The sequence below is a fragment of the Ceratotherium simum genome, chromosome X, assembly GCF_057802395.1.
Source record: "Ceratotherium simum simum isolate JZ-2026a chromosome X, ASM5780239v1, whole genome shotgun sequence".
NCBI lineage: Eukaryota > Metazoa > Chordata > Mammalia > Perissodactyla > Rhinocerotidae > Ceratotherium > Ceratotherium simum.
In genome coordinates, this window is record NC_141940.1 from 114595992 (window position 1) to 114620052 (window position 24061).

The following is a 24061-nucleotide window of genomic DNA, read 5'->3' on the forward strand; positions in this document are numbered from 1 at the left end:
TGCCCTGTGGGGCGGGAGGAAGCTTCTGATGAAGAGTAGATCAGTTAAAAGAAAAAAAGAAGCTACGTTCTTTGCACATCTGGAAGTAGTGAGTATATCTGTGATCCTGCTACATATGATTAAAGATGTAATACTAAAACCTTCTGTAACGTAGTCACTGCAATTCCATTTCTAAAAATCTGATTCTAGTGTATTTTGCTTCGATTAAGATGTACCAATGAAGAGTGCAAAAGACTAGGAAAGATCAGTGCAGTCAGAAGTTCTCAGAGGAGGCAGACATGTGGGTTGCTCTCTTAAAACTGTATTGAATAAAGAACACTTTTTAGAATATATGATAGACTAGGTCTACGTTGCATGCAATAAAGCTGAACACGACTGTAGTTTAACAAGAAATGTAACTAGTGTACAAAATTGCTTATGTAGCTGTCATGCAAGAACAAAATATTAAGCTCAGCATTTTCACCAAGCTTCTGTGATGAGCTTTAAAAAAGGCATTTGGAGAAATGATTAGATTTATTTAGTAGGGTATGTATTTCAAAAAAATTAGTTACATGGGTAATATTCAAACCTCTTTCAACCTCTCTTGCATTCCAAATAAAATCTTAGTACAAACACCAAAAATGTTGGTCGCCCCCAAAAGACAGACTGCCAAACTCATAACAGAATACAAGTTTTGAAATAATGTTTATTAAGTAGGATAAAGCCAAGAACTATCAGTTACTGCAAAATTCATGTAAGAACATTTAACAGTCCAACTCTACAAGCATTTAAGTTTCTCACATTAATGAGTGCTGTTTACAGTACTAAAATTCTATCATTTAAACATCAATGATTACATTCCAGAAAAAGGAAATCATTCACGACATCTTTCTACAAAAGACCAAAAATCATAATGAACAGAACCAGTATCCATAATAGGATACATGGGGTGAAGGGGTTAGGAAAAAGAAAGAGTTCTTTACTTTCACAGTAGGAATTGTGTAATGTAAACATCATGTGGCCTACACCACAAAATCCATGAGAAAGGCTGGAATTTGAACACTGTGTATGCATTATTTTAAAATCTATGTTCTTGAGTTTATACTGCATCTGTTCGTACCAATACGTGGCAAATACCTATCACTCTTTCACAAACACTGAACCATTCTAGGGGAGTATGGGAGAAAAAGCCCTTACTTATGTCTCACCTAATGCAACTTTTATTTAGAAGGTAAGTTCTTTGAGTCTTTAAATACCAACATGTACCTCCATTAATCCCTCTCTTTTCATCCTCCTATCCCAGATACCCCAAAAGAACCCTGGTAGTCCAATGTCTTTAGTCTGCTAAGCCTTAAGACTGGGGTTGCTGAGTACCACCTCCACTGGAACAAAAGTACACTTTCTACTGCACCTTCCTTTTCTTTAACAGTTGAGCAGAATCGTAATGCTTTCAAGCATGTGTCTAGATCTCTAGGTCATTAGGCTGCTGCTGGCATGACCGCTGGCTCTACAGAACAGCTGCTGGTCTACAATGGCTAGTGCCCAGTAGTTAGGTTTTTTAGAATTCTGTTTATCATGAAGGAGATCAAAGGTTGTATGTGTGAGTTAGAGGTGGTGCTTCCTGCCTGCCCCATTTGATCTTGCTATGCGCTGTAATTAGCACGGTTTTGCTCACTTCCTTGTTTGTTGTAATTGCGGCAGGAAGAACTGTTTCTGTCTCCAAGAACCAGCTTGTCCCTGGGAGGGGACACGGTGGAGAGAGGAACAGTTGATGAGGAGCCATTGGAAGGGCTCGGCAGAACAGATGTATTGTGGTAAGTCTCACATTCCAGACCCTTTGCATGGTCCTTAATGCCCTTGAATAAGACACAGAATAGCTCGATGATGTTCAAGGCAAGAGACACCAAGGACACCACTAGCATGAAGAGGGTGAAGATGCTTTTCTCTGTGGGGCGAGAGAGGAAGCAGTCCACCTGATGCGGGCAGGGGTCTCGTTTGCAAGTGTAAACCGCATTCAGGCTGAAGCCATAGAGGTACCACTGGATCAGCAGGAACGCCACCTCGAAGAGAGACTTGAAGAAGATACTGATGGTATAGGTTCGCAGCAAGCCCCCCCTGAGTTTCACCTTGCCGTGTTCTTCAATGCCATACTTTAACTTCTTCATTTCAATTTCCTGCAAGCGCATCTCCACGTTGACACCGTTGGTTTGGGCAACTTTGAGTTCCTCCTCTTTCTTGTTCAACTTCTCTTCTTTTCGCATGACATAGAACACGTGAGCTAGGTACAAGAGTGTGGGAATAGACACAAATATGATCTGCAGGACCCAGAAGCGCACGTGAGAGATTGGAAAGGACTTATCATAACAGACGTTTTCACAACCAGGCTGTCGAGTGTTACAACGAAAGCCAAACTGCTCATCATCCCAGGCTGACTCAACCGCTGTCCCCAGTAGCAGGACTCGAAAAATGAAAATGACTGAGAGCCACACCTTCCCTCCAGCGGTAGAGTAAGCTTGAACCTTGTCGTGGAGTTGGCCTAAGGCACTCCAGTCACTCATGTTGCCTGTTCGCTGTTCTTTCGCTTAAAAGAAGTGAAGTAGGCACGCCAAGTGATTGCACTCCTTGGAGGATGAAGTAAAATGAAAGAGTAAGTTCAAGCACTCAAAATCATCTCAAGTTTACAAGTCTGCTATTTGGTACCTTCCTCACTCTTCCCCCTAATGAAAGACAGTTGCTGATACCTGATAAAAGCTTATGTGGATTCATTTCATACATGGTGAGTAAATACTTTTAAATAAGGATGTACACATATCGATAATAGGACAAGTTACATAATTGGGGGAACAAAATAGACACATCTAAAGGTCTCCTTCAATTCCAGAATAAAGCAATCTCCAAAGAAAAGGCTCAAACACAGAAACTGACTTAAAAGTTCACATATATTGACTGATTTATCTTCAGACATATTAGGGCCATCACCTCCCAAATAGGTAATGATGTTCATTCGAGCATTATTTATTCAGTGCTACTAGGTGCTAGGTACTGTACTGGGCACTGATTCCTCTGGTGAGTAAAACAGACAGAATTCCTGTGGAACTCACGATCAACTGGGGGAAACAGATAATTAAAGGTGCAGTATTTTATTAATTCTCAGACACAACTGATTGTACGATAAACCATTATTTTACTTACCATTCAGAAAGCAATCAAGGCAACCAGTATAAGATGTGCCCCAATTTCAGAAAATTGGGGGGTAATGTATATCTTAGAATCAGTGAAAAAGGCTAAGTGAGTAAGTGAATGTACAATTGCAAATTTAAATAAGTGCCAAGAAGGAAACAAACTGGCACTGACAGAGATTAACGTAAGGAAACCCAGATCGGACTGTATAGTCAGCCAAGCGAAGAGTGGAAAAACTGCTGCATGTGAAGGAAGCAGCATGGGCAAAAGTCTGAAGGGAGAAGAACTCATGGTACTCAAGGAGCTGAAAGGCAGCAGCATGGTTACCAGGTAGAGGCAGAAGTAGCCAACTGGTGCCGGAGGGGGCTCCTCAGGCCTCCGCTTGACAGCAGCAGAGAAGCCCAGAAGCAGAAAGCGGGATTATACTGCGAGGCTGGAGCAAGACTGAGGCCATGGGAGAAATTTCTAATGGCAGTTGAGGGAACAGTGGCAGCTTGAGGGAACAGTGGGAGGGCTGGGGGAAGAGACAGGATGCGATTGAAGGATGTACAGAGCAGTACAGGGATGAGGGTTCTCTGCTAATGGACAGCCAGTGAGTTTTGACGGTGAGAAAAAGTAAAAGAGGATGTCAAGAATCATGGGGCTGGTCCTGAGAGTCTCTGGGGAGGGGAACAGGCGATCAACACTGCAGCTGTGGTGCTGAATGCTGTGGTGAATGAGGGGGCATTTCGCAAAGATAGGTGCCATCCCAGTTAGCAGGAAGTAGCAAGACCAGGACAAAAAAAGAGGAGCTGCCGCTGCCTCCTTATCTGGGGATTAGAAGTCAGGGCCCTGCCAACAGGGGCCTCAATTTAAATACTTATTTATTGAATGTGAACCATTATCTTCAGTTGAATCGTTAGCACATGGAAACTTTTTTGTTAGGACTAAAACACTGATATGCTGCGTTCATTCTTATGGGTTTCTTCTAGGATATTGTTATAATATAGCAAGAGGTTTTTTGTTGTTTTTTTTTTTTTATTTCAGGAGGAACAACACTGATATCACCCACTAATCTGTTGAGGGTGGGTGGAAACTGGCCTGGGGCATAGCACATGACTGTGCCACTACTGAAGACCTGCTATTCTTTCTCCATTTCCTCCTGACAGCCTCATTTCTTTATAAGAAATGTTTCTAAGCAAAAGCCTAGGGAAAGGCTTCTGCCTCTAATTCAGAGCATGCTAGACAAATGGATCTTACCTTAAAATGGACCACAGCTAATTGATTACTACATGGCAAAAAATAATTATTTTCAACCAAATCATTTCAACACAGCATCGACTCATCATTTTTTAAAACAAATTTTATTTAGTATATTAAGATAACATTCATAATGTTTAATATTTTAATTCTCTCTTCAAAAAACAAAATCTTTAATTCCCAAAGATAGATATTCATCTTAAACCATTAGGAAAATTAAAAGAGAAAAATATTTCTTAAAATAAACTTAATATGAATTTGCCAACTAATAAGCAATCTTAAATACTATGCAGCTAACTTGTTTCTTGGTTTAACGGCTATTCCTCACAGTAGATTCAGTGAGAAAAATAAAACTTAAAATGAAACCTAAAAAAGGGGCAAGGTTAATGCAATTTACAATGTCTCAATTGCTTGAGTTGGTTACAACTATTCTCCAAGGATAAAAACTGAAGCCTCCCAAAATGTAATTTTTTAGCAAGTAATCAAATTACATGACTTTAAAGTACACACAGTACTTTCTCAGTTACTTAAATAACGCATTTTAGCCAAATTGTCCTCTATCACACAGATTCTGCAAGTAATCCTACTAAGCTAAAGTCACCAAGATCTATAGCTTATAATTAATACATTCTTCAAGGTTAATTGAAAATAAACCTTTAGCAGCATGAGAGTTGGGCATTTATTCTCATTACTTTTTCAAATTTAAACAGAGCTTAGTCTCCAGAGATTTCAAAGTGCCTTAGAAAATTGAGTTATTTCTTCAAAAACAAGTGGGGTAAAATAATTACAAGTGAAGGTTAAAGAAAATAATCCTGAAACTACTTTAGCAGGGTTTATGGAAGGTATCTGATGAAACAAAAAACAGTGCTGTGGGGGAAAAAAAATCAATAATTCTAGTTAATTTAGGATCAAGTTATTAGCAATTTTCTAAAACTACATGAAGTTCTTAAGTTTTTCAAATATTTTGTTGTGAAAAAGTTCTTACTAAGCATTTTGAAAATATATAGATCTGAGATTCAAAGGGATAAAAACAACTGAGAATAAGTCATCTCAGCTAAGCAAACAGTTCATAGGAAAATTAAAAACCTCTTGCTGAACATTATTTTTAAACCGGACAAGATATTTCCAATTTTAAAATATAAACGTAAGATTTCAGGTCTCAGCTCCAACATGTAAAGTGCTTGGATATCATCACTGCTGTCTTTACAAGAAAAAACCTGAACAAACTGGAAATCAAAAACTTTTCTTAGGCTTATCAGAGAATTCAAGACAAAGGGCAAACTGAACTGAAATCTGGAGAGACAGGCAAATACAGAGAATCACATCCAAGATCAGCTTACCTGGAGCAGAAGGTGCTGGAGTAACACACTAGTAAGAAAATGTAAATGGTAATTTTAACAAAGGTTTGCGAGGAAGAACTCCTGGGGGCACAATCTTAGGAGAGCCTCCACACTCTCGTGGCTTTACCTCCAGGAACCTCACCAGGTTCTGACTGTGAAGATCCAGGAACAGTCTCCTCCTCTTTTGAGTAAGAAGAGAGAAATGTAACAATTTTGAATATGCCCAGGGTGAAGATCCAATAAAAATCCTCTCCCTTTTGGGTAAGAGGAAGGGAAAAGTAACCATTATGAAATATGCCCAGGGAAAAAGTAACAGTTTTAAAATAAGCCCAGAATGTTCTCCTTAACAAAGGCTAACAAGAAGAGAGAAATGTAACAATTTTGAATACGCCCAGGGTGAAGATCCAATAAAAATCCTCTCCCTTTTGGGTAAGAGGAAGGGAAAAGTAACCATTATGAAATATGCCCAGGGAAAAAGTAACAGTTTTAAAATAAGCCCAGAATGTTCTCCTTAACAAAGGCTAACACTCCAAGGAAAAATTTACCAGAGCCTTATATGTTTTCCTGGGAAAGCAGAAATTAGCCAACTGCAGCCCCCTCTAGCCTTTTTGTTTCACCTAAAAGGAAGAGGGGGAAAATGGCTAAGAAATATTTCTGAAGGTTGCAGCCCAGGACTCAGGGCCACCAAAAGACTAAGATTTAGTCCTAAGAGTATAGAACACTTCCCCTTCCCTACACTTTACCACCATGTCACTAGGGTTCCAGTACAGTAACAGTGGATTACAACTGAAAGAGTTGCAAGAAACAGACTCTATTTAAAAAGAAGTTCATAGGAAAACCCAAAGACAATGGGAGAGAAAAATAAACAAAAGAAAAAGACACTAGAGGAAACTGAAGCCTCTGGCACCTACACCTACAACAAACATTAAACACAGCCCAGCTCCTAGCCAATTAACATAAAACCTTTCACTAAAGGCCTATTTACCACAGTTCCTATTACCCAATATATCCTATCTTGCTTCTTAAAAACATTAAAAAGCATGCTAAAAGGCAAGAAAAAACAAAGTCTGAGGAGACAAAGCAAGCATCAGAACCAGACTCAGATAAGGCATAGATTTAGGGATTATCACGGATAATTTCAGATAGAGAATTTAAAATAACTATGATTACCATGTTAAGAGCACTAATGTAAAAGTAGAAAACATGCAAGAACAGATGAGTAATGTAAGCATTCACAACTCTAAGGAAGAATTAAAAGAAAATGCTAGAAATCAAAAACACTATAACAAAAATGAATAATGCCTTTAATAGACTCATCAGTAGATTGGACATGGCCAAGGAAAGAATCAGTGAACTTAAAGATATGTCAATAGAAACTTCCCAAACTAATATGCAAAGAGAAAAAAAGAATTTAAAAAAGCAGAACAGAATATCCAAGAACTATGGAACAATTATAAGAGGCATAACTAGAACACCAGAAGAAGAAGAATAAGACAAAGGAAATATTTGAAGCAATAATAGCTGAGAATCTTCCAAAATTAATAACAGACATCAAACCACACTTCCAGGAAGCATAGAGCACACCAAGCAAGATAAATACCAAAAAGCCTACACTTCAATACACCATATTCAAACTACAGAAAACCAAACACAAAGAGAAAATCATGAAAGAAGCCAGAGGGGAAAAAAACATCTTACCTATAGAGAACAAGGATAACAAGTACATCCAACTTCTTGTCAGAAGCCATGAAGTGAAATATTTAAAGTGCTGAACGAAAAAAACACCAACCTAGAAGGTATTCAGTGAAATTATCCTTCAAAAGTGAAGGAGAAATAAAGACTTTCTCAGAGAAACAAAAACTGAGGGAATTTGTCACCAGTAGACCTGCCTAGTAAAAACTGTTTAAAAAAGTTCTTCAGAGAGAAGGACAACGATTTAGGTCAAAAAGTCAGATCTACACAAAGAAAGGAAGAGAATGGGAAAAGGAATAATTGAGGGTAAAATAAAATTGATTTTTCCTATTCTTAATAGATAACTGTTCAAAGTAATAATAGTAAAAATGTATTTGCTGATTATAGCATTTGGATAAGTGAAATGAATGACAGCAATGTTACAAGGGATGAGAGGGAGGAATTAGGAAAATTCTGGTACAGGGTCCTTGTCCTACCCAGGAGGCAGAATAGAGTTATCTGATAGGGGACTTAGATAAGTTGCAAATGTAGCAGTAGCAAACTCTAGAGCAACAACCAAAAACCTTTTTCAAAAGAAGTATAATGGATATGCTAAGACAGGAGAGAAAACAGAATCATAGAAAATGGTCAATTAAAATCAGAGAACGCAGAAAAAGAGGGGACTATTTTTGTTTAAAAACAAAAAAAGTATAACACATAGAAAAGTTACAAACATGGTTCATATTAATCCAAATATATTAATAATCACTTTAAATGTAAATGGCCTAAACACACCAATTAAAAGAGACTGCCAGGGTGGATTTAAAAAACCCACTTTAAATATAAAGATACAGATAGGTTAAAAGCAAAGGGATGGAGAAAGACATACCATGTTAACACTAATCAAAAGAAAGCTGGAGTCGCTATATCAATTTTAGACAAAACAGATTTCAGAACAAAGAAAATCATTAGGGATAAAGAGGGAAATTACAAAATGATACATTCTCCAAGAAGACATAACAATCCTTAATATGTATGCACCAGATGAGAGAGCATCAAAATATGTGAGGCAAATAATGATAGAACTGCAAAGAGAAATAGACAAATCAACTATTATATTTGGAGACTTCAACATCCCTCTTTCAGTAACTGACAGATCCAGCAGGCAAAAAAATGAGTAAGGATATAGGTGAATTGAACAGCACCATCAATCAACCAGATCTACTTGACATTTACATAACACTTTACCCAAGAACAGCAGAATACATATTCTTTTCAAGCTCACATGGGACATTCATCAAGACAGACCAAATCCTGGGCCATAAAACACAACTTAACTAATTTTAAAGAATAAAAATCATACAAAGTATACTCTCACACCACTATTAAACTAGGAATTAAACTAGAAATCAAAAACTAAAAGATAGCTGGAAAATCTCAAAATATTTAAAGATTAAACAATACACTTCTAAATAACACATAGGTTAAAAAAGAAATCTCAAGAGGAATTTTAAAATTTTTTGAACTAAATGAAAATACAAATCAAAATTTGTGTGATGTAGCAAACAGTGCTTAAAGAAAAGTTTATAGCCCTGAATGCATATGAATGCATATATTAGAAAAGGACACAGACCTAAAATCAATAACCTAAGCTTCTACCTTAGGCAATAAGACAAAAGACAACTTAAGCCAAAAGCAAGGAAAAGAAAAGAATAATAAAAATTATAGCGGTAAAAGAGGAACTCAATAGTGAAAATCAATGAAAACAAAAGCTGGTACTTTGAAAAGATCAATAAAATTGATAAACCTCTAGCCAGGCTAATCAAGAAAAGAGAGAAGACACAAATTATTAATATTAGAAATGAAAGAAGAGTCATCACTATCACATGGACATCAAAAGGATTTATAATAAAGGAATATTATGAACAAATCTATGCCTACAAATTTGATAACTTAGATAAATGGACCAATTCCTTGAAAGATACAAACTACCAAAACTTACACAAGGAATAACAGACAATCTAAATAGGCCTATTTCTATGGAAGACAATCAATCAATAATTAATAACCTTCCAAAAAAGAAAGTCCCATACCCAGATAGTTTCACTGGTGAATGCTACCAAACATTTAAGGGAAGAAATGATACCAATTCTCTACAATCTTTTCCAGAAAAGAGAAGCAGAGAAACACTTCCTAACTCACTCTATGAGGCCAGTATTACCCTAATACCAAAACCAGATAAAGACATTAAAAGACAGGCAAACTACAGATGAATATCTCTCATGAACACAGATGTCAAATCCTCAACAAATACTAGCAAATCAAATTCAGCAATGTATAAAAAGAAGTGTACAACATGACCAAGTGGGATTTACCCCAGGTGTGCAAGCTTGGTTCAACATTCTAAAATCAATTCATGTAATCTACCACCATCAACAGACTAAAGTAGAAACATCATATGATCATACCAATTGATGTATAAAAGCGTTTAACAAAATTCAACACCCATTCGTGATAAAAATTCTCAGCAATCTAGGAATAGAGAGAACTTTCTCAACTTGATAAAGAACATCTACAAAAAACCTACAGCTAACATCATACTTAATGGTGAGAAACTGCATGCCTTCCCACTAAGCTCAGGAACAAGATAAGAACAAGATAAGCTCTCACGATTTGTATTCAACATTGTACTGGAAGCCATAACTAATACAAAAAGACAAGACAAGAAAAGAAAAGAAATACAGATTGGGAAAGAAGAAACAAAATTATTTTGTTCACAGATGACATGATTGTCTATAGAGAAAATCCCAAAGAATCTACCAAAAAAACTCCTGGAACTAATAAGCAATTCTAGCAAGGTCACAGGATACAAGGTTAATATATAAAAGATAATCGCTTTCCTATATACCACCAATGAAAAATTGGAAATTAAAATTAAAAGCAACACCATTTACATTACCACCAAAAGAAAAAAAAAGAAGTACTTAGGTATAAATCTGACAAAATATTTCCAAGATCTGTATGCGAAAAACTATAGAACTCTGTTGAAAGAAATCAAAGATCTACATAAATGGAGAGATATTCTGTATTCATGGATTGTAAGACTCAATATGGTTAAGATGTCAATTCTTCTCTACTTGATGTACAGATTCAATGCAACCCCAATCCCGGCAAGCTATTTTGTGGATATCAACAAATTGATTTTAAAGATAATATGGAAAGGCAAAAGACCTAGAATAGCCAACACAATACTGAAAAAGAACAAAATTGGAGGACTGACACTACCTAACTTTAAGACTTACTATAAAGCTACAGTAATCAAGATAGCACGGTATTGGTGAAGAACAGACGCATAGATCAATGGAACAGATAATAGAGAGCCCCCAAACAGCTAAACACAAACACAGTTGATCCTTGACAAAGAAGCAGAGGCAATCCAATGGAGAAAGAAGTCTTTTCAACAAATGGTTGAAACCCATGGAAAAATAGGCAAAGGACTTGAATAGACATTTTTCTAAAAAAGGCATACAAATAGCCAGCGAGCACATGAAAAGATGCTCATCACTAATCATTAGTGACATGCAAATCAAAACCACAATATGATACTACTTTACATCCACTAGGATGGCTACAATAAAAAAAAAATAAGGAAAGAAGTGTTGGCAAGGATGTGGAGAAATTGGAACCCTTGTACATTGCTGACGGTAATGTAAAATGGTACATCTGCTGTGGAAAAGTTTTGAGGTTCCTCAAAAAGTTAAACAAAGAATTCCCATATTACCTAGCATTTCCACTCCTAGGTACACACCCAAAAAGAACTGAAAACAGGGACTCAAAACTTGTACATGAAAGTTCACAACACTACTCACTATAGTCAAAAGGTGGAAACAACCCAAATGTCCATCGACAGATGAATGGATAAACAAAATGTGGTATATGCATACAATGGAATATTGTTCAGTCATAAAAAGGAACAAAGTACTCATACAGGCTACAACATGGATGAATCTCAAAAACATTATGCTAAGTGAAATAAGTCAAACTCAAAAGATCACACATTGTATATGATTCCGCTTATATGAAATATCCAGAATAGGTAAATCCATAGAGACAGAAAGCAGATTGGTGGTTGCCAGGGATAGGTAGAGGGAGATATGGGGAGTGAGTGCTTAATGGGTACAAGGTTTCTTTTAGGGTGATGAAAATGTTTTGGAACTTGATAGAGGTAGTGATTGTACAACATTGTGAATGTACTAAATGCCACGTTAAAACGGTTGGTTTTATATTATGTGAATTTAATCTCAACTAAAAAAAAAAAAAGATGGGCCTAAAATGGCTTAATTCCTGGCTCTACCATCTACTAACTTAGATGGCCTTCAGAAAATGGACCCATTTGAGCATTAGTTTCCCCCATGTAAAAGGAAGATAATTCTAACTTTTATAGTTGTTATGAGAATTTAAAGAGTAGTAAAAACAAAGCACCTAGCACAATGCCTGGAAGTTAAGAGGTACTTGAAACACAAATTATTGCTATTTCTTCTTAACTTCTCATTTACATCCACTTGAATTATAATTAGGAAGATATCTCAAGTTTTTTGTCTCCAAAGAATTTTACTTTTCATATTTTTTGAGAATGTCCTTCTCTTAGACTCAAGTAATCTTTCATAGCCTCATGGAGACTGTTTTCTTCTTTGTATTCATCTTTGGATAAAAAGAGCTACTCAGGCCAGTGATGGAACACAGTCAAGGTGAATAGATTGTACGTGTCTCTGTATGCCCCGTACCTAGCAAAGTCCACTTCTCTGTTCTGACAGTTGATATGTGAAAGAGGTAACCAATATAAAATTTCCAGCCATTCAAAGGATTTACCTAAGTCCAGCTCAAGGGAAAAGTAGTTGTCAGTGGAAGTCTCACACTTTATTAACTCTATTCCTCAGGCTCCAGGAGCACCAAGGGCAAAGAGACAAATAGAAATTGAGGTTGTTGGTCCACTGAGGCCACTATGCTGTTTCCACTCTATTCTCCTAGTTAGGGCTTGCTCAACATCAGAAGTCAGCAAACTATTTCTGTTAAGGGCCACAAAATAAATATTTTAGGCTTTGTATGTCATACAGTCTCCGTTACAACTACTCAACTCTGTCATTTTAGCACAAAAGCATCCATAGAAAATACATAAATGAATGAGTGTGGCTGTATTCCAACAAAACTTTATTTATAAAATGGGCGGCAGGCCAGATTTGGCCCACAGGCAGTAGTTTGCCAACTCCGGATCTACGTTGTCAGGGTAGGCTCTCCTGCCCATCATAATATGGTGGTCCTAAAGGAAATGACCTGGGCCACGTGGATCAAGTTTCATTTGTGCCATTTGGGGAAGGTTCTACAATCCATCAACATTGCACCTAGGATTCCAGGCCCTCTGACACTCAGAGGTAAACAAAGGTTCTCACGACACCATTCTCGTTCAGCTGTCATCAGCTAATAGTGCCATTTCCTAATTCTATTCCCATCTTTATGGTAGTTCTCTTATGGATTTCTGGGAAATGCTTATTTCTTTTTTTTCTTTATTTCTTTATTTATACATGAGTTTTTTCCTAAGCAGTCTTTAATGGAGAATTTATTGAAAAAAATGGGAAAGAAGGTTTCACACTATCATTTCAACCACAATCTTCTCTCAAATTTACCTCTCCCGAACTATATTTTACGTTCCCTGACAAAAGAAAACACGATCTTATATTTCTTAATTTATACATGCTCGACTAAATTCCTCAAAAACAGGAATTACATCTTAATGATTTTTGCAGAGCCAGTGCCTAGTAGAGTGCCTGACATTTTGTAGGCACTCAATAGATTTTTCTTAAACAGATATTTGGTTGAATTTTACTTTACAATGCCATGCCTAGAACACAGTGCTTTAAGTACAGGAGGTAGAAAAAAATTTTTAATTTGATTTTTTAAATTAAAATGCTTTAACATATGAAACAAACCTTTAAATTAAGAAATAGTAAAGCTCAGGGCCGGCCCCGTGGCTTAGTGGTTAAGTGAGCGCGCTCCACTGCTGGCGACCCGGGTTCGGATCCCGGGCTCACACCGACGCGCTGCTTCTCTGGCCATGCTGAGGCCGCGTCCCACATACAGCAACTAGAAGGATATGCAGCTATGACACACAACTATCTACTGGGTCTTTGGGGGGAAAAAATAAATAAATAAAATCTTTAAAAAAAAAAAAAAGAAATAGTAAAGCTCAAAAGCATCGTATAATATGAATTATAGCTTCTAAGAGTATTTCAGGGTTGGGTTTCTTTTTTGGGGGGGCGGATTTCTTTTTACGTAGCAATAGATCACCATGTGCTACTTCCCAGTCGCTGATTTCAACAACTGATAAAGAGTTATGCTTAACTACTTAAAAGTGTCCACTATATGGGCATTTGTTGATCAGTTCCTTTTCTTATATTTCCAGTGAATGTATATTTCAGGCCTGTGTAGAAAAATGATTCACACTCATTTTTGCTCTTAAAGTTTTGAAGAAAAGTCACATTAAAGAGCTATTAGTATAAATCCCTTAACCACAGACATTTATCAGAGACTAATGAAATTACTCATCCTCAAAAGCTGTAGAAAGAATGTTCTCTTCTTTGAACTAATTATGTTTTTATGATTAGAAGAAAAGGGGACTTTAAAGTCCATCTAGTGCCCCAGCCAACTCATCCTCTAGGCTGGGGGAACGGAGGGATGATCATTTAGAAGTTGAGTCACTGTAAGAAGGATGAATGAGGTCAAGTCTTCTGTGTAGACAATGCATGCAGAGCTAGTACTGGCTAGTTCTAATATGACCATCCCCTTATCTCATTTACTAAAAAATAAACAAAAAAACAAATCCAGATTAGGATGATGAGGATAAAGGCAACCAGAAAGCCTGCAAAAGCCCAAAATTCTTCTAGTTCCCTAAAGAAGTCAGACTCACCTGGAAATTGACACATGAGCCAGTATATCCTTTATTGATATCAAGACAATAGAAACATGGGTCATTCTTCCTATATCAACAGACTAGCAGAATCGGATATATAAAATATTATAATACAAAGAAGTATGATTTTAGTGAGACTTTTGTAGTATTCCAGAGACTGTTCTACAATTAATTAGATCAGCAACAAAAACCAAGTCGAGAGAGGAAACCACACAGAAGTAATGTTTCTATATGAGTGGCTCTGTAAGAGGAGACAGAAGATGTCTTCCTCCACTAATGATTCCTACTGTCTTTGCTCCTGACCCGAAGTCCAGTTTAACATTGGCATCTTATTAATCTCCATTACCTGCAGTATATTAATGTTATTTAGGAGAGAGTAATTACTTAAAAAAATGATTATGATGAAATAATCAATTAATATTGAATTATTTCTAGGTTCTTACAATCTGTATTAAAAACTCCAAGCCTCTCTATAATTTTCTTCAAATGCTAGAAATTTTGCACGCAAAAAACAAGAACCCACATCTTATTTTTATTTAAATAAGAAGGAAAGTGATGATGAATAACATAATTAATCCCATATATTCAGTTTCTCATTGTTGACTCATCTATTTAAGTTTTGTTTTAAAATCTCAATTCACATGTAAAACCTAAAACTAAAAATTAAACAAAAACACTTGTTTTATTTAACGTGGAAAAGAACCCTGAAAAAAGAAAAGTTTATTTTAAGTAGAAAATAACTATGTGGTTTTAGATGGAAGACTATAAATAATCTGTTATATTTGTGATGGTTCACTGACTTTTCCTCAAGTACCTTCTTAAAATAGTTTGGTTTAAAGTTAAAAAAAAGTAACCAAATGATCATTCAGCTTTTTAGTGGAAAAATAAAATTAATCTGAAAAAGAAAAAAGGAATCACTAATTCAAAATGTATAATGCTTGCTAAAAATGAAGCCTTGTATCAAAAGCCAAATTGTGAATATTAAGTAATAACAAACAGCCAAAGAATGTGTTTTAATAAGGGGAAATACAGATATTCCTGACTAGTAAATATTTAATCAAATCTCCTCTAGTTCCTTCTACACTCAATCTCAATTTCTCAACTCTCAAAAAGGAAAAATGGCACAATCCAGATTTTCTCTATCTACTCTCTCCTTAACCCCTTGCAATTTGGCATTCAACGTACCGTTTCACTTAAAGAGGTCATTAATAAACGGCATTGTTAAATGAAATGGATTTTCATTTAAAATGGCAGCAGAATGCCATTATGCATCTTTTATGAATTTTTACACTGTTGGTGAATACTATTTTTAGACTATCTTTCTTCCTTACTTTCAAGAGACCTGCCTCCCTCTCCTTTCGAGACATTTTAAACATGGCCTTCACTCTGCTCTGCACTCCCTCTTGGAAGGTTCATATCATTCACAGTTCCATTTCATGCTCAAGTTAGCTATTTCTGGAGTCAGATCAAAGCCTGGCTCCATCTCTTAACAGCTGCATAACCTTGGCCCTGTTACAGAACCTCTCTCTGACTTAGTTTCCTCATCTGTAAAATGGGAACAAGAATAGGGTCATTGTGGGGATTAAATGTAATACATCTAGTAGAGTGCCTAGCATATGGTAGATGCTCAATATGTGTGGTATTTATTAATATCAGGTTTGGCATTCTGCTGCCATTTTAATCTTTATTACGAAAGCCAAATTCATTATTTCTTCCCCCAAACTTATATACTCTTTGACGTTTTTCAGTCAGCTAAATGATACCAATGCTTTTCCAGTTTACCACAAATCCTTGAGATCATCTTTAATCCCTCCATAGGGACCTGCTACTCTGCAACAGTCCTCTATAGTGTCCTTTATTTTTGGTTCTGTAATTTAAGTCAACTTTATTATTTATTGAACACTTATAGGCTGTACCACAATACTGGATTGTTCATGGCTTTGTATAATTAGCTATCTCAAGAGTATATGTCACCTACTACTTCAAAACAAACAGAAAAACTTCTCACAAGCCAATCCCAGCCACAGTAAAGGAACTACATGAATCAACACTTCCTCGCCCTCCAACCTCTATCTGGCTGCACAACCTCTCCTGCCTCAAGTTCTAATCGCATCGCCGTATTTCAACTCCATTCCAATCTCCCTACTTTGTCGTAAGGATACCTCTTTGGGCTTCTGTAAAGAAAAGTGTGCGGTAAAACATGCCTCCCTCCTCATAGGCACTTCAAAGCAGACATGCAAATAAAAAGAAAATCTGCAATGCATATCTGCAGGGTAAAGTCCAACAAGAACTTCTTCCAAATGTAAGTAGTCATAAGGCCCCATAAACAGCTGAACAGTCATTGCTAAGAGTTTTCATATACATGCCAATGTGTACACACAACAATAAACAGAAACTGTCAAAAAGAGTACAGTTACATTTTTATTTTTTAATTGGGCAGCATTTATTTCAGTAAATTAAGAAATATGGTCTTTGGCCTGGAATAGCCCAACATCGTATTGTATTCACAAAAGCAAGATATATCTGTTTATAAACATGACCTTTACATTTCCTGCAACAGTACACAGATGCAAACTACGACTTCCTTTCACACTTGCTCAAATATACAATGTTAGGAATTATTTAATTATATACACATCCACAGCCAACCTTTTCAAAAAAGGATCAAATTTATGCATAAGTGATCACACAGACCTATGCATATGTAATCACACAGACCCGATTTATACACTTTTATAAGCATTTTATTAAATTTTTTAAACGTATGCAAAATATATGAGCATGATTATTTTACATATAATACATACAATAAGGAAGATTATATCCATTTTTAACTATAATGAGATTTCATAGTAATCCATTTGTTTGGTCCTAAAGGGTAAATCTTACCAGAAGTATCAAATTCTTTATAACAAGTCTAATGACTAAAGAGCTGCAGATTCTAAAAAGAGTTTTATATTACTCTGTGTTAGGCACTAATTTATGCTTTCAATTTTCCATTCAGCAATATCTTTTTAGGCGAATGAAAGGAAAAAGCAACAATACTTGGAGAGCTGGGCTGTGAGTCCCTCATTTAGTGAAGGGCAGTAAAAAGGGGGTTTTCAGATGCACTATCATTTGTAGCAACCTCCCAGGTTATTTTTTAAAGTATCTGTTCTTCTATCTCTTAAGACAGATCATAAGCCATATAAGGGCAAGAAAACCATGGTTTATTCATCCTTGTAACTCAAAGTGCCCTACACATAGCCACTAGGAATCACAGTTCACATTTAGAGTTGGTTTCCCAAGAGCAGAGATGCCTGTTCTCATCCACTTTCACTCTGGGCCCATCTTGCTGGCACCAACAGTGTGCATCACAAGAACTAGGTACAGGTAGCAAGCATATTCTAACAAACGAGTAAACCAGACATAAGGAAAGATAAAAACAATATATTCAACTAATAAACTTTATTTTTACATAAAAGGCAGAAGGAGAGCTTAGAGTGTCAAAAGAAAGTATAGGGAAAAAGGTCACAGGAAGAAGTGTGACAAAGACTCACAGAAAACACTGTTGGGAGATTTGCATTATATATCAGAAATCTTTGGATTTTAAAACTCCAAGATTAAGATTAAAAGCTGAAGCTTCCATTTGTTATGTTATATAAACAGAGCCAAAGTACAAAAGGAGGTATTATGTTCATGAAAGAGTCAAATTTAACTTGGAAACTAACGATCTATTTCCCCTGAGTAGTACCTACCCAGGAATTTTAGTTTCTTAAAGCTTCAGAAATTTATTGTAACTCAAGGCAACTCACTAAAAGCACTGCATTTCATTAGAGCTTTCCATTTGTTTAATTTCAAACTGTGGTAATATTTCTTAACGAAGTATTCAAGGTGCTACATTTATTTTGATTATATTTATTATTTTAAATTCTTAACCAACCTGAATCAAGAATCAATAGTATTCAAACCATTTCTTGAGGATTTACTGGCAGAGATCTTCAGCCAACTATTACCAACATAAAATAATTCAAACACCGAATTTCAAGAATAAAAAACTCATTGAATTAAAGTATGCAATTTGTGATCTAAAACTCCAAAATATATCAACTGTCATGAAGCCTTAAATCCAAAATGTAAGTAATATTTTGTACTATAGGAAAGAAAAAGCAAACAAAAATTATATCATCTTTATTTACGTATACACATATTTCTACATAGTCACGTGCCACATAACGATGCTTCAGTCAATGACGGACTGCATATACAATGGTGGTCTCATAAGATTAGTATCATATAGCCTAGATGTGTAGTAGGTTATACCATCTAGGTTTGTATAAGTACACTCCATGATGTTCTCACAATGACAAAATTACCTAATGATGCATTTATCAGAAGATATCCCCGTCATTAAGCGACGCATGACTGTACATACATGTTATGATAGATATAGACAGACAGACAGATAAATAGATTGATTTGAGAGTTTAAACTAAATGGCTTGGGCTAAATTGCTAAACTCATCTCAGACATAAATTATATCATTATATAATATCACAAAAAATTTTAAACCTTGGTCTTAACAAATTATACACAAAATAGCACAAGGCCAGATATTAATATTCAGACTAGGTATATCATAATAGAAAAATATTTAACTTAATGTTTGAAACTGTTATAGTTTCAACACCTGCCATTTTTTTTAATTAAGGTATAATTGACATATTAGTTTCAGGTGTACAACATAATGATTTGATATTTGAACACCTGCCATCTTACAGTTAGTCTCTAAGTAAAACATGCTCACTACTGAGCAACAGCTATGGAAACTTGCAGTAACTTCCCTGAATAATTGGTGATTATTATCATAGTCAAATATCTATATAATAAGATTCATTTGAAGACTGTCCAAGAGTGATCAACTACAGCCAATAATCATAATCATACACTATTATCTCAAGCCCTATTTCATAACCAACACCTATCTACTACTCTTCAAAATCTGTATTCAGGTCCCTCACCCAATCTAAATTATTGGTCTATGTGAAAAATACTGACTGACTGCAACTCCTCCTTGCTCTAAGTACTTGAATATAAATTAAATGTCACAACCTTGATTTCTTCTCTACCACCTATTCTCTCTTCCTATTAGGCAGCTTTTAACCCTTACATAGGTCGGTTGAAAAAATAGCACGCCATTGCAAAGAATTAATGACTACCTAATCATGATAAAGCTTGTCCACAAGTAGTCTCCTTTTTCTGTGTTCACATATTAATTCTACTTCATTAAGCATCACCATCATAGCCATAAAGTTTTAATTATATATCCACATGTACAGAATACATTAGTTTCAAAATAGTTAAACATATACAGACATTTTCTTCTTATTAAAAACCATGTACTTGCCTTGTGCCTGCATTTAAGTACAACTCCATAGGCTCCTATAATAAAAAGAAGTAAACAGTTAGGAGCACATAAACAAACAACAGCTCTTGGAGAAATCAAAGTTCTATTATATTTACATTGGTTATCAGCATATAATAATGATTCCTAAAATGACAATATGCTGCAGTGATAAAGCAATGAGCCACATATAAAGAGAGCATGGATATTTATTATATATTTTTTATAAACCAAGAGTATAAGCAACCCTCTTCCCAGCAAGTATTTTTAAATGTTTCTCATTTTAAAGAAAATTTCACTTGAGACATTTTTTTAATTTCAGCTAAAAATTTCTGGAGACAAGATTTGGACATAAGAACTTTAAGAGTAAATGAAAATTAACTCAAAAGATTCTAGCGACCTTAAAATTTAAGAGCTAATGATTTCCCAATAGTAAGCTCAAGCACAGAGCCTACCAAGTATGTTCTCTCCTAGAAGACATTTGAATCCTCTTCTAGGGTACTGGAGTGTTTTTCCCAACTGGGAAAATAGTACATCCCTCGCATTCCAATTAATAACTGGTAGGAGTTGCTACATTTTTGCCATAAATAAATACTCAATACAAGGGCACAGGCCACAAGCAGTCCAAGGATCTCTGGCCATTTATAGCCAAGTACTCCCACTTACTTTGGTATATTTCAATGAGATTCACTACCTTTTGGGTTACATATCCTATTACCTAGCCAATAAACTACTTCCTTAGAGGCAGAACACCGAGTTGACAGCAAGGTACCCAGGAAACTGAGGTTAAAGTTATATTGTGAAAAACCTAATTAGGAGAATCAAAATGTAATGAATGATAACTGACGTTTGTAAAAATGTCAAGAACACTGACATCAACAGACAAGCAAAGCCTGCATGTATCTATGAGAAAGGGACTTCAGGGAGATGAAACTGGGAAACGTGTCTCCAATAGAGCCTGGGGAACCAGAACAAATCTCCCTCATTTTGGTGGAGATGGATGAATCTTATTATCACAGTTAGGATGGAACCAGCCATTATAGTTATCCAACTTAACTCCACAATCACCAGGCAATCATCCAATCCTCACTTAAGTGCCCATGCTAGTTTTTCTACAGGATGAAAATACACTGTATAGGCTATAGGAATGTCGAGTTTGCTTGACAGTTTTTAATTTCCTTAATATATTTGTATTTCTTAGCCAAAAAGCATCTGAGATAGTTTACAAAGAAAAAAATATACGGCAATGATGGTTTGACTACAACTTAAACTGACATATTCTGATTCATATAACAGTCTGGTAGTTTGAGTTAACCTGAGCCAATCCCTGAGAAGATGATCACCTATGGTATACTAAGAAAAATAAGGTTATGATCCAGAAAAACTTTGGTCCAGAATCTGGAACATTCCAACCCTGTTACACACTATGAGCTGACCTTCTCCAGTCAGTAGCTTTATTGTATAAGTCTCTAACTGTAACACTTTTGAAAAAACAAAAAACAAGTAAATAAAAAAGGCAGCTATTATAAAACAGATAGTAGATAAGACATTGAGAATGAATTTTATTTACATAATTAACATCAATGAAGAAAAGAAAAAGGAGTTGACTGGTGAAGGAAGAAAGATCCATTCTTTATACACAGTTTCAACTTCAGACCTTGAAGCAAACAACCAATAATTAGACAATATTTTAATTGTTTCTATTGACTTGAAAAGGACTTAACAACTTAATATTAAAATCTAGAACAGCTTTGCTGTTCACATAGGTAAATTTTTAACTTAGTTTGAAATTCAAAATTTATTTGAAAATTCTGAAATATAAAATTTTTGTAACATTTTCTTTAAAGATATGAATGTTAAGAAATTATCATAATCACAATCACTTATCTCTGTTAACAGAATCATTTATCAAAATCTCCATAAAGTTATCTTTAAGAGAAAAAAATTACTAAGAAGGAAAAATCAGAAAGACTTATGAAAAATAAATTACCATATTTCATCAAATCGATGACGTCATTAATTATAAGCATTATTTTGTATACTACTAGGGGAAAAAAAGTGCTGCCTATTAAACCATGACATGCTACTGATTATTATAACACACATCTTGATTTCAGAGATGTTAAAATACAACCAAATTGTATGCCTCAGAATTTATAAAATGCGGTTTGTCCCACTCAAAGACAAACAGAAGTTACTCATTCATTTATTTACCATGTATTAAGTAAAATTTAACTTATACAAAAAATTTTTAAGTTATTCAAAATAAGCCTAGCTTATATAAAAATAAAATGTAACCAAAAAACTGTAGACTAAAGAAACCACGATTGCTAACGAAAAGAATGAAATGAAGGCGGCCTCAAGAAATCCCTGATTTACTGAACTTTAAAGGGTTTTAAAATGTTATTAACTTCCCATTGGAAAATAAGACTCAAATAGTTTAAGAGTAATTTTACCTTAAATATTTTACTCTTAGGCACACATATGAATGAACATAGGTTAAATTAACAGGCTCTGAATTAGCAACTTTTTTGGTGGTAGGTATAACTGTACATTGCTCAAAAAGTCAAAGAACGCTAAACTTACCTTCACCTACAACCCCAAGGATCTCAAATTTATTCATCACATTACCAATGTTAGGAATCTTCATGAAGACAAACTCCTCTTTTTATGTAAGCCACAGAACATGGCATCAAAAAAGAACTTCTGAGACAGTTGTGCAGTAAGTAGAACACAAAATGTCTGAAGGAAGAAATTCTCACAGGTCGGTGGAACTTTCACATATTTGTTCTACTGTGAAGTGTTAAGTGATCCCCCTGAAAGAACAAACACAATTAAAAGCCATAAGTTTTATATCTCAGTACTCTAATAACCTATCCTACTTTTTTGCACAATTCTTTTACCACGTTAATGTTTCATACACTAAGAAAAAAAAAAGAAGAAAGAAAGAAAGAATAGAAGGAAAGAACCCAAAATGGAACCCAAACGAACAAATGTACCTAACTATATTTGAAATGAATAACAACCACACTGAAGGGGGCCAGGGGGAAAAGAATTAACCCCAGGTAACTTTTGAAATCAGTATTTTAACTACATACTCTCCTCAAGCTAAAGACAAAAAGAAACATAAATATTACAACTACTTAGACATTTGTTTTTACACAGAGATAAGAAACTTCTTTATGTGTAGTCTAGGATTGAACAAATAAGTAAATATATTGTGGATAATGAGTTTGGTCTCTTATTCTCATAAAAGGAAGTTACAAATATGAAAAAGAGGAAGGTTTGGAATCAGAGTTAACCATATAAGCTCAGTTCTTAATATAGAGAGATGTAGAAATCAATATAAGTGTGTAAATACGCATAGACACAAACATATACTCCTTAGCTCTGTCTGCTGAGGGGGCCTAGAAGCAATGACACTCCAACAGCCATGAGCACAGCTAGTGAGCCAATAAAAGGCACCCAGGTTCCTTGGAGAAATGGCTGATTCCCAAGCTAGGGCAGGGAAAAGTACAATATGAGCCCAGGATATATTTTTGTGGTGCCAGAAAGTACGGAAATGCTCAAAGAATGATGGGGGCATGTCTAAAGGACACAGGAATCATCTTGAAGAGACTTCCACTGATCAAACGAGGAATATTTGAACAACAAAATAAATAAGGATAGTAGCAGATTACAATCCAAAGAATAAAATAAAAAAGCACCAGACCTTAATGATATAAATAAATAAATGGGGGACAAGGAGAAGTTCTTCCTTAGAGTATAATTCCAAATAATAAATGTAGTGATAGAATTAGAAAATCACCACTTGGCAAGCACCGTGGTAATAATTATTTCAGGCAAGTATCACCAATATGTGCTAAAACTAGTGGTTGAAAGTTTGATGGAAAACAGGATATTATCTAGTCTGAAAGTAGCTCCCTGTAAGATATCTCTTAATTACAAAGGGAAAAATAGTAATTTCATAGTGAAGAATCCTGCTAGACGCTACCTTAATTAAGTGATCAGAGTGAACATCATCAATAATAGGACAAGTCAACATCATATGCCTGCTGATGGGATGCATCACAACATCACTTCTTCTGTGGCATTCCTTCCAAAAAAGTAAAACCTGAACCTAACCACAGGCAGCAAAGACAAGCCCAAACTGAGGGACATTCTACTAAGTAACTGGCCTGTATTCGTTAAAAATATCTAGGTCATGAAAGACAAGGAACAACCAAATAACTGTTCCAGAAAAGAAGATTAAGAGTCATGATAGCTAAACATAATGTATGATCCTGGATTGGATCTCGGACAAGA

General features: G+C 35.4%; 2 protein-coding genes across 5 annotated transcripts in view; both read right to left on the minus strand.

The window, feature by feature from the left end:
* Positions 1 to 24061, minus strand: part of CDKL5 (cyclin dependent kinase like 5) — a 163474-nt gene that overhangs the window by 85824 nt on the left and 53589 nt on the right. For all 4 annotated transcript variants that reach the window (XM_087427669.1, XM_087427671.1, XM_014791134.2 and 1 more), the window contains exons 2-3: positions 22343 to 22572; positions 19760 to 19794 (exon numbers count right to left, since the gene is read on the minus strand). In XM_087427669.1, the coding sequence (XP_087283795.1) occupies positions 19760 to 19794; positions 22343 to 22406 (99 nt within the window). In that variant the 5' untranslated portion in view covers positions 22407 to 22572. The remainder of the gene's footprint in view (positions 1 to 19759; positions 19795 to 22342; positions 22573 to 24061) is intronic.
* Positions 668 to 22386, minus strand: LOC147912003 (gap junction alpha-1 protein-like). Its single transcript, XM_087427673.1, has 3 exons — positions 22343 to 22386; positions 19760 to 19794; positions 668 to 2600 (listed from the first exon to the last, which is right to left on the minus strand). Exon 3 carries the CDS (start codon positions 2535 to 2537, stop codon positions 1623 to 1625), a length of 915 nt encoding a protein of 304 aa, XP_087283799.1. The 5' UTR covers positions 2538 to 2600; positions 19760 to 19794; positions 22343 to 22386; the 3' UTR covers positions 668 to 1622.